At 38.9% G+C, this 12,229-nt stretch overlaps 1 protein-coding gene across 2 annotated transcripts in view; it reads left to right on the top strand.

Moving 5' to 3' along the window:
- Nucleotides 1-12,229, top strand: part of HOOK3 (hook microtubule tethering protein 3) — a 64,117-nt gene that overhangs the window by 42,000 nt on the left and 9,888 nt on the right. Inside the window, exons 15-19 of one of the 2 annotated variants that reach the window (XM_081316520.1) lie at nt 593-733; nt 2,796-2,883; nt 6,443-6,477; nt 10,923-11,005; nt 11,281-11,524. In XM_081316520.1, the coding sequence (XP_081172646.1) occupies nt 593-733; nt 2,796-2,883; nt 6,443-6,477; nt 10,923-11,005; nt 11,281-11,297 (364 nt within the window). In that variant the 3' untranslated portion in view covers nt 11,298-11,524. Of the gene's footprint in view, nt 1-592; nt 734-2,795; nt 2,884-6,442; nt 6,478-10,922; nt 11,006-11,280; nt 11,525-12,229 lie in introns of those variants that run through there. The other variant, XM_081316519.1, reaches the window with a different exon arrangement.

Below are 12,229 nucleotides of genomic sequence, written 5' to 3'. Positions count from 1 at the left end.
GATTTAGTGAAGGATACAAGGGAGATGAGAATTTCTGAAAAGCCATTTTTTGCCTCAGGAGTGAGCTTGGGAGAAAATGGATGTGGAAGTTAATCTAGGTTTGGTTATACAGAAAGAGTAAGGATTTGATCACAAAAGTAATATATGAAGAAAGAATAAATGAATAAGGGGAAGAACATGAAAATCATGGATGGGTGGAGCTAATGAGATCTTGTAAAAGAGAACAATTAACATAGACTATATGAAGTAATGTGTAGATGCGATAAAAGCAAAATGGTTTGCAAGGATAGAAAGCCTGGAGAAGTATACCAATGATATTGTTGTCAACTGGATGAAGCTATTGCGGGGGTGGGGGGAGTTCGCGACTTTAGGATTCTCATTATTTCTGCATAAATATGATCTAACGCAAGTCCTAAAACTAGATCAAGAAGACTGAATTAAACAAATTTGTTCACTTATTGAGAAAAATGATCCAAAGTAGATTGATGCTGTCCAACATATGGTTACTTCACAATGCAGACTTTCTATAGTGATGGTATTGATCTTTCCCAAAGCGGGACACTATTTCATTACTCCTGCTTTGTTTCTCAAGGGAAAAGCTTATTCGCCTTCAACATGAAAACAAAGTGCTAAAACTTAAACAGGAGGTGTCTGACAACGAGAGGATTGCTTTGCTGCAGAGTCTCTTGGATGATGCCAATCTGAGAAAGAATGAATTAGAAACAGAGAACAGGTAAGAAGGTGCTGTTTTTCTTTTAGAGTAGTGAGGTGGAAGCGGATTGGAACCACTTGCTTCCACTTTAAAGATATTAAAAAGAAAAAATTTTTGGCTGGGACTGCACGTTATTATTTATGTTAAGGTCGGAAGACTCCCAAGGATATATTGGAGTGGTGAGGTAATAACATCACTAGAGTGAGGGTCAGAATGTGTGTCTTTTTTTTTTGGATATTTATGTGTTAAGCCTAATAGAGGCTTTACTATATGTATCTTGCTATATTTTCTGTAGCAATATATTATCCATTGCAGGCTTGCTGGGCCTGTTGCAGATTCACTAAGGTAAAGGTAAAGGTTCCCCCGCACATGTGTGCTAGTCGTTTCCGACTCTAGGGGCCGGTGCTCATCTCCGTTTCATAGCCGAAGAGCCAGCGCTTGTCCGAGGACATCTCCGTGGTCATGTGGCCGGCATGACTAGACGCCAAAGGCGCACGGAACGCTGTTACCTTCCCACCGTAGTGGTCCCTATTTTTCTACTTGCATTTTTACGTGCTTTCGAACTGCTAGGTGGGCAGAAGCTAGGACGAGTAACAGGCGCTCACTCTGCTACGCGGCACTCGGGATTCGACCCGCCAAACTGCCGACCTTCCGATCGACAAGCTCAGCGTCCTAACCCACTGAGCCACTAAAGCCCCTTTAATCAGGCTGTTTCAGGGTGACCCAGGATGGCCTTCATGGCTACCATAATGGTCCTGAGGCACAAGGCCACGCCATACTTCACCCACTCCTAGCGACCCTTTATTTTGTCCTGTTACCACTCTCATGATGTAGACGTGGGGTTGGAGTTTGAGAGACTTTGAGGCTGCCAGAAGAGCAAGAACCAAAACTTTGTATCTCACTCAACACCTGAAGCAGTAAAAGGGGAAATAAAGAAGAGGAAAAAAAGAACACTATATCCCAAAGATACTTTTTCACGAAGCAACTGGACTTTCTTTTTCTTTTTTAAAGACATTTCGCTTCTCATCCAAGAAGCTTCGTCAGCTCTTGACTGGATGGTGGGAAATGGAAGGATTTATACTCCTTGCAGTCAGCTGGTCATTTGCATTCTTTTAGAGAGCCGTTGAGGCCACCTGGAGGTTTATATGTGTTGTCAGGGTCACCTAAGTAGTGCAAATGGGTGTGGAGTCCTCTTGGAACTGTTGAAAGGACCGTGTGATAGACTGGAGATAGATGATGTCATATCCCTCCTGCTCTGTTGAGGGAAGGCTGTTCGGTTTTGACATAGATGGTCTCTTTGACCCCTCTTTCAAACCAGTGGTCCTTTCCATCCAAAATGTGGACTTTGCTGTCTTCGAAAGAGTGGCCTTTGTCTTTTAAATGCATTGTAACCCATTTGGACTCAGCTGTCCCTGACAACACAGATAAACCTCCAGGTGGCCTCAAGGACCTTCTAAAAGAATGCAAATGACCGTCTGCAAGAAGTATTCCACATCTGTCCAGTCAGTGCTGAAGGAGCTTCTTGGATGAGAAGCGAAATGTCTTCAAAAAAAAAAAGAAAGTCTAGTTGCCTCATAAAAAAGCAACTTTGGACAACTACGACCTGAATGACTGAGAATCTCCATAAACAAGAAGACTATATGTGTCCATTTTTGTGCCGGTTCCAACTGAAGCACTCAAGAAACTCCATTGAAAAAAACCACCAGTTTGGCATGTATTTTAGTGGTGTGATCTTGAACTGCTAGAGATGCTGGAAAAATGAGAATGAAAAATAACAAGGAGCCTATGGCAGAAAAATCATCCACTTGATTAAAATAACACTGTCTTTCAGATAGTCTGTGATGTACTTACAACATGTTTGTGACTTCATTGACTTCTACCGTAATTTAGGAAGAGACATAGTACTATTGTTTCATTTGAAGGACAGGAGAATGTGCTAATAAGAAAATAAAACCTTAAGGCCATTATTTCCATAAATATTTCTAAACACCCACAAGATCCTTGTCAAGCAGACGATTCTTTTAGGAGAAAAATAAACCCATTGGTTGCTTCTTAAAAGTTTAATCTTGTTTCTTATTTCTAGGCTTGTAAATCAGAGATTGCTTGAAGTACAGTCTCAGGTTGAAGAATTACAGAAGTCTTTGCACGAGCAAGGATCAAAAGCTGAAGATGTAAGTGGAAAGATATACAAATACATGGTCCCAAATGTTCTGGTGCCCCCTACTTTCCTGCTCAAAATATTATTTTTTCTGTCAAATTTCATTGCTTTCATATCTAAAGGCAAAATGGTGTCATTTTCAGTTTGTATCCTTTTTAATTGATGAAGTGCCTACCTTCTCTCTCCCTCCCCCCCAAAAATGTTCTTAGTGAAATCTAATTGAGTTTCTCAAAAGAAAAGCTGATGGTTTTTAAAAAAAAAAGCCTACATTGGCATTCAGGTCTCTGTCAGAAACCTGATGGGACAGTGAAAGGAACAGCTAAGATGGGATGGGATTGGAGTAGATATTTCCAGCTGGAGACTCGGCTGGCATCCACCTTTAAACCTATACACGTGGCAACAATAAAAACTACAACTTTCTGGATAGCTAATAATTTACTTGATATAAAGATTCATTTTCTGACCTACAGGCAATATATATCAATGTCGTGCATATTGATTTGCAGCATTGGAACTATGATAACACAAGAGTGTGGTTTTTTTCCCTTCTAGACATGATAAATGCATTGGAGCAAATTAAACGGATACGTTGCTTAATATGTTCGCAGCACAAGTCTGCCCTAAGTGCTGAGACTCCCAATTCCCTCCCTTTTCACTTTGTGAGCAAAACCATTTTAGATTTGTACATTCAATCATTAAGGAGAAATCGTCATTTAAAATCTAATTTATTATATAAATAAAGAACCTGAGGTTTGGATAAAATATATCGTAAGCATTATGTTGGTTCTCCATCACAGATTCTATTTTAGGCGCATTTGGCAAATTATTGTCACATATTGGATCAAAACCTTGTCCATGCCAAAAAAAAAATTGGGATTATAATGATCCCTTTTTTATTGTTCCATATTTGAGTTCATCTTTTTTTGTAAAGTTAACCTTGTTTATTGTAGCACCTGCTTTGAGTATGAACGCTCACTCCTACCCTTAATACACCTTTGTGGTAGTTTTTCAGAATTCTCTAGAGGATGAGATAGGAGAAAGAAACCTTAGCGAGCACAGAAAGAGAAGATAATGCGCATGCTCTGTGAGAATGCCTTGCTTTAATTGTATTATCTTCAGAAAAGATACTAAACAGTTTCTTCTGTTGGCTGCTGTTCACTTCGTACTAAACTGTCGCCTCTGTCTCTTGGCATGGGTTTCTGCACAAGGCTATTGTGAGTATGGCTTCCTATTTATTTCCACCTGCTCTGAATCAGTCTCATCTGTGGCTGATTCTGATTTGTTTAATTGGACAAGATTTCAATTCTGTTTTGCATGCTACATGTGCTATCTGTGCGTCGTTTGATTATTTTTGTATATGTTGTCCTTCCGGCAGCTTCCACACATGTCTTGTGGCATGTTTTCATAGAAACAGGTAGGCATGTGATTTGAAATGTCTGAGGTTGCACCTAAATTAAGAGTTTAATCCATTAGGGGTTTCCTCAAATTACTTCTTGAGTGACATGGTCCTTATATTTATATTTAGTTGAGATGGTTTAATATAAAGTAGTGGCCAAAATTGTGGAAACCTTTTGGAAAAAGTATTTTTGAGGTTTGATGGCTAATAACACCCCCTTTCTTTTTTTGGAGTAGTACCATAAAATTATATATCAATGGAAAGCTAATTTAATCAAGAATGTAATGCAACAAAGTTTGTTCAATTATCTGTATTGTATTCTATGAAACGTTATAGCCAAATAACCAGAAAAAGGAAGCACAACTTGCTTAGGTTGATATCAGGTAGCTTTCCTTCATGTGATTGTAGCCAATGAGCATGAGTGTTTACAGAGCCAATCAGATGTCATCTTGTTTTGGCAATGAGCCAATCAGATCAGTAGGATTCAGTTATTGACGTCATGTATTGAAGCCGAGAGGACATTTGTCAGTGTGTTATGCGATCGCTATCAAGTTGGTTGGTTTTTTTTTTGTGTTCTTTCATTTAGTGAACTTGTAAAACGTAATAAAATTAAAGTAATGGTGCAAAGAGTTGATTGGTTGCCCAGAAAGCGATGTAAAATAGTATTATTAAGTGAACAAGACTACAGTTATAAAGAAATTAGAAGAAAAATTGGTGGAAACTTAACCAAAGGTGGCATTTCTACTGTACTTTTCCCAAAAGGTTTCCACAATTTTGGCCACTACTGTAGTATAAAATTCCTTCATACTGTAGGAATTGATGTGAAATACTAATGCAAGTAATCAGATTATTTCCGAATCATACATGCACATTTTTCCGCTTGTGTATTCAAACTATGGAAAGGGTTTTGGTGGTGTCATGTGTGAGATAACCCAAATAGATACATTGTTGGTTTGTGAAACACTTAAAATACCCATGATAATGTATATCATCCATAAAATGTCCATGGTAAAATTTCAAAAGACATTTCAGCATATAGTCTTAGCTATAATGCTGTTAAATTGGATTATATTTACAGTTCCTTCATCTCAGTCCAATGAGAATCAATCATGTCTCTGTCTCTGGAAAAGAGATAAAGGGAGCATAACTCTTGTTGATTTTTGCTTGAACCCTTAGTGACTTTGGACACAGCTGACACCAATATGCTCCTGGATTATCACTGGGGGTTGGAGCGTTTAATCTGTTGCAAATGGGGTTTCGCTCCTTTAGAAAGAATGGGTCCGAAGGAGCTTTTAAAGTCATCATTATCATTGGAGGTCCAGGTGACCTCTGTAGTTAGAACTGCCTATTGCTATTCATTGATATACAAATTATGTCCTTTCTTGTACAGAGATAATCTAGCTATACTTACTCACATGCTTGCAACTTCATACTTAAATTATAGCAGTGTCCTCTATATTGCTCTGCCCTTGTATTCGGTACAAGTTGCATCAGCTAGGTTGCAGAGTGACACACGAGCTACGCACGCATTATGACTCTTTTGAAGTAACTGTTATGGCTGCCAATTAGTTGTTGAACTACTTTCAAGGTTTCGGTTATGACATATTAACCCCTAAATAACTTGACCCAAATTGCCTTCATATTACTAGACTGGGTTAGTAACTAGTTACTGAAATAATCAAACGTGGTCCTGCTCTGTAAACCAGGAGTTGCTGAATATTGGGTGGGTGTTCTCTGTGACAGCACTGATGCTGTCACCCTGACTTTTGAGGGCGGTGGGGGGGGCACCTGACTTAACAACCCGTAGTTACATATTCAGAACTTACCCTTTCATCCAATCCTTCTCAATTTGAATGTTGGAACGAAAAAGAAAATCTTTTATTGCATCTTTTAAGGACTGTTTTACAGAATACTGGTTTATATTATTTTGCATTCTTTTAAGTATTTTTAATTATTTCTATTGCTGTTTTTTTATTAAAAACTACTTTGAGATGCTTTGGCATATGAAGAGATAGATAAATACTGTGAATTTGCATATAAACACGTAAGGAGAGAAAGTCTAGTTCTTTTCCCTGTAAATTCTTTGTCCCAAATCTCAATCATGCTTCGGTTAAAAATATAGATAAAAATATACAGCTTTGTTTGTGTCAAGTAATTTTTTTTCTTTCATTTATAGTCAGTCATTCTGAAAAAGAAACTTGATGAACATCTGTAAGTAATAAAAATCTTCCTCTCAGTTTTTATAATAATAAGTACTATTTGTATTGTATGGAGTATAATTAGGATTGAATCACTTAAAATTGCTTAGTATATTAATATTAATTCTACTCTCACGCTCTTATCTCGTGGTGTGAATATATAGTGTGTGTTCTCAGTTTAATAAACCTATCCTGTAGGGCTCAGAAATAATATTTAATAATTTGATAAAGTGTTTAAAACATGTTTTGAACTAGGAATGTCCTTATTACATAAGTAAGCAAGCAGAATAGATACAATTATTAATTTAAAGTAGTAGTATCTTTGTAAGAAGTCAATACTGAGAGGAGTGAAAGTGAATCTGTTATCACCAAAGTCTTGTCAACTCATACTGGCTAATTAAGAAAGAAATATGCGTGTATCTGGGATTGGTGTGGGGGATAAAGTGTGTGTGTGCTTTTATATGTTTGTGTGTATTCACTCTCCCTTCCCCCCCAATACTTATACATTCCTGCTGGTGCCAGGAATTAGGTAATAAGCTACACTAGTTCTGGGGCAGCTGGATTTATAATTCTATTAGTTTATAGGTATGATAACTCCTACCTCTTAAAAGAAATGGGATTTCTAATGAAGAGGATTAATTTTTGACATTTAATGATGGGTTTATATTGTTAACAGTATTTACTAATCTCTCTGTGTGTATATAGTCTTAGCATATTTGTATAGCGTATTGTAGCATACTACACTTGTATATACTAACTTTTATTAGGGTCATGGAATAAAGTTCCAAGTAATAACATACAGTCATGCTCGAAATTGTTGGCACCCCAGAAATTTTTCCAGAAAATCAAGTATTTCTCACAGAAAAGTATTGCAGGAACACATGTTTTGCTATACACAGGTTTATTCCCTTTGTATGTATTAGAACACAACAAAAAAAGGGAGGAAAAAAAGCAAATTGGACATAATGTCAAACAAAACTCCAAAAATGGGCCGGACAAAATTATTGGCACCCTTAACTTAATATTTGGTTGCACACCCTTTGGAAAAAATAACTGAAATCAGTCGGTTCCTATAACCATCAATAAGCTTCTTACATCTCTCACCCAGAATTTTGGACCACTCTTCCTTTGCAAACTGCTCCAGGTCTCTCTTATTGGAAGGGCGCCTTTTCCCAACAGCAAATTTAAGATCTCTCCACAGGTGTTCAATGGGATTCAGATTTGGACTCATTGCTGGGCACTTCAGAACTCTCCAGCGTTTTCTTGCCATCCATTTCTGGGTGCTTTTTGACGTATGTTTGGGGTCATTGTCCTGCTGGAAGACCCAAGATCTCGGACGCAAACCCAGCTTTCTGACACTGGGCTCTACAGTGCGACCCAAAATCCTTTGGTAATCCTCAGATTTCATGATCCCTTGCACACATTCAAGGCACCCAGTGCCAGAGGCAGCAAAACAACCCCAAAACATCATTGAAGCTCCACCACATTTCACTGTAGGTACTGTGTTCTTTTCTTTGTAGGCCTCATTTCATTTTCGGTAAACAGTAGAATGATGTGCTTTACCAAAAAGCTCTATCTTGTTCTCATCTGTTCACAAGACCTTTTCCCAGAAGGATTTTGGCTTACTCAAGTACATTTTAGCAAACTCTAATCTTGCTTTTTTATGTCTCTGTGTCAGCAGTGGGGTCCTCCTGGGTCTCCTGCCATAGCGTTTCATTTCATTTAAATGTCGACGGATAGTTTGCGCTGACACTGATGCTCCCTGAGCCTGCAGGACAGCTTGCATTCCTTTGGAACTTGTTTGGGGCTGCTTATCCACCATCCGGACTATCCTGCGTTGCAACCTTTCATCAATTTTTCTCTTCTGTCCACGACCAGGGAGATTCGCTACAGTGCCATGGGTTGCAAACTTCTTGATAATGTTGCACACTGTGGACAAAGGCAAATCTAGATCTCTGGAGATGGACTTGTAACCTTGAGATTGTTGATATTTGTCCACAATTTTGGTTCTCAAGTCCCCAGACACACACAGACACACAATGCAAAGACTAAGTGAACTTCTCTCCTTTTTATCTGCTTTCAGGTGTGATTTTTATATTGCCCACACCTGTTACTTGCCCAAGGTGAGTTTAAAGGAGCATCACATGCTTGAAACAATTTTATTTAGCCACAATTTTGAAAGGGTGCCAATAATTTTGTCCGGCCCATTTTTGGAGTTTTGTTTGACATTATGTACAATTTGCTTTTTTCCTCCCTTTTTTGTTGTGTTCCAATACACACAAAGGGAATAAACCTGTGCATAGCAAAACATGTGTTCCTGCAATACTTTTCTGTGAGAAATACTTGATTTTCTGGAAAAATTTCTGGGGTGCCAACAATTTCGAGCATGACTGTATGCAACAAGCATATGGATAGAAATTTATCTAAGAGATAAATTGCTAATACACATCCGATAAATAGCCAAGAGCCTTCAAATAACAGATCTAATGAAACCCCGAGTCTCCTTCCAGCAATCAGGATTAAATGTCATAATTAGACTGGGGCACCTTACAGCTGCCCATACTAAACAATGTTCAGGAAATAGGAAATCAATTGAAAGCCTTAGAAGAAGATAACTGAATGGAAATGATGGTTCCTCTTCTCTTGCAATAGCCGACCCTGGGCCTTTCCCAATGGTGGGATTCAGCCAGTTTGCACCACTTCGGCAGAACCGGTAGCTAATTTTTTGTTGCCCAGGCCCAGAATGGACTTCTGGAAGCGGCATCCACACAGACAAGTGGTTGTTCAGATATTTGAATCCCACCACTGGCCTTTTCCCAAAGTTCGCCTGCCTTCCAAAGATAACCCAGTAATTTCCTGGGAACCTTAAGCAGCTTAATAATAATAATAATAATAATAATAATAATAATAATAATAATAATAATAATAATAATAATAATAATAATAATAATAATAATAATAATAATAATAACCTTTATTGTCAAAGTACAACATGTGTACATTGAAATTAGCTGAGCCTCCCTTTGTGCTCCCACCCCCCAACACACAGTGACAACAAACCCTCCATTCTACCACACTATGTGAACCAACTACACCACACACCGGCCTCCCAAGTCAATTCTGCATAAGATTATGTCCCATTTAAAAGCCTAACAGCCCACGGATAAAAGCTATTTTTCAGCCTGTTGGTACGGCTGGCTATGTTCCTATATCTCCTACCGGATGGTAGGAGAGTAAAGAGATACCGTCCAGGGTGTGAGTCATCCCTGAGAATCTTCCTCACTCTTCCAAGGCAACGAGCCCTGGCGATGTCATCCAGTGGTGTCAGGGAACAGCCCACAATGTCTTGTGCTGTGCTCACTACCCTCTGTAATACTTTGCTGTCCGCGGCTGTCAGACCAGCATACCAAACCACAATACCATACGAGAGGACGCTCTCTATAGTAGACCGGTAAAAGAGGGTCATTAGCTGTTGTTCTACCCTGTTCTTCTGCAAGACCCTAAGAAAGTGAAGCCTCTGTTGGGCCTTTCTAGCCACCTGGGTTGTGTTAACTTTCCAGGTCAGATCTTCACAGAGGTAGACTCCCAGAAATTTAAAGGAAGAAACTCTCTCTACACAGTCCTCCCCGATGTAAAGTGGGGCAGGTTCCTCCTTTTTCTCCGGAAGTCTAACACCATCTCTTTCGTCTTGCCGATGTTTAGGTGCAAGTTGTTGTTACTACACCATATGGATAGTTTTTGTACCTTTAGGGATGTCCATGTGCAGAGCTCAATGTTCCAAGAGGTTGACTCCAGTCTCTTGCCTCCACCATTGACCTCTTGCTCCCTTGCTAATGGTGATGGCTGCAGCATTCTCACTGGATTCTCCTGCAGCCATTTGTTGATTCCTACGGAAATCATTTCTTCCTCATAGGCTTACCAACAGAAATGGAACTGGGCATGGTTCTGGTTCCTCCACTTCCCATCTTTTTCAACATTTCTTTTCACTAAATATTATCCGACCCAGCATAAATCATCTGTAGCCACATCAACAATCTCTAAAGTTCACATTCCCTTGTCCAGGGGAAGGCAGCCTTGGCTCTTTTATGACTCATGGACTTCAACTCCCAGAATTCCTGAGCCAGCCATGCTGAGGGGAAAGGGAGAGGTTTCCATGCTGAGCTATGCTGGCTCAGGAATTCTGGGAGTTGAAGTCCATGAGTCATAAAAAGAGCCAAGCTTGCCTACCCTTGCCCTTGTCTCTTTACTTTCATTATTTTTTCCTTAATTTCACCTAATTCTAAGCGCCCAAAAATAAAAATCAGAAACAAACAAAACTAGCAGCTAATATTAGTTTCTGACAAAACTATTTCTTTGCTGAAATCATTCACAGTTATGGTATCCTAATTTCTTCTGTCTTTAATATTGATCCAATTAAGAGTGACAAAGCAGTTGTTTTATCTGTATTCTTTTTTGCAGTGAAAAGCTGCATGAAGCTAATAATGAGCTTCAGAAGAAACGGGCAATCATTGAAGATTTAGAACCTCGTTATAACAATAGTTGTGAGTAGTTCTTTTTATTTCAAATAATTTAATCGTAACTGATTTTTTTAAAGCCCATATTTATTTGTTTATTTTCCACCAAAGCTGTGAATAAAGATCTTAAACACAGCTCTTATTCTAAGGCTTAGTTGCTATGTAATATTTATTTTTGCTAATGAAATAAAACCTTTATTGTTCCTTTATTATTTGGGTCATACAGTAGTATATGCTTTGAATGTAATTCACTCAATAGCAGAAATGAAATATACATAAACTCCTCTGTTTTCTTCTTTCAGCATCCAGCAATACATAGAGACTCCTTTGGAAATTATCATACAGGCAGTCCTTGACTTACAACCGTTCGTTTAGTGACCTTTCAAAGTTACAGTGGCACTGAAAAAAAGTGACTTATGACCATTTTTTCACACTTATGACCATCACACCAGTCCCACGATTCAAAGTTTGGACGTTTGGCAACTGGCATGTATTTACGATGGTCACAGTGTCCATGGCATCACCTTTTGCAAAGTCAGTGGGGAAGCCAGATTCACTTCACAACTGCAGTGGTTCTCTTTACAACTGCGACAAGAAAGGTTGTAAAATGGGGCAAAGCTAAAAAAAAATGTCCTTACTTAGCAACATAAATTTTGGGCTCAGTTGGGGTTGTAGGTCAGGGATTACCTCTATGGCTGCTCTAGGGGAAATTCTCAAAGTAGATTTTTGAACACTGCTTAACGACCCTTTGTGTAATAATGGTCCGAAGCTATGACAGCCTTGGAAGAAGTGATTTATGGCCCATCCTTGAAGGCAGGACTGTTGGGTTGCCTCAGAAGTCATCTGATCTCAATTCAGGCACTTTGCAACTGGCTTGCATTTTACAACAATGGTAGTGTCTTCTTGTTGCATGGTCATGCTTTGTGACTTTCCCAGCCAGTTTTTCCTACACAGAGTCAAGATGTGCGTGAGAACAATGGCAAAAATGATGGTAAAATTGGGTCCAGTAATGTGATGTCTCACTTTACGACCGTACTGAATTACAATGGAAATTCTGGTCCCAATTGTGGTTGTAAGTCAAGTACTACCTTTATGCACTCAGTGTAAATATGACTTTGGTTGTATTGCTTGTTTGGAAAGATAAGTAGAATTTGTGTATAACTACATAAACATTTAAGGCAAGGGTGCCACACATTTGCTTAATGCAGATGCCATCCACTTCTTATTTGTAATCAGAAACAAAAGTGTCCG

The sequence above is a fragment of the Vipera berus genome, assembly GCF_964194415.1.
Source record: "Vipera berus genome assembly, chromosome: 2".
Taxonomy (NCBI): domain Eukaryota; kingdom Metazoa; phylum Chordata; class Lepidosauria; order Squamata; family Viperidae; genus Vipera; species Vipera berus.
The sequence above is the reverse complement of the archived record's forward strand: the minus strand, read 5'-3'. Positions and strand labels throughout refer to the sequence as shown.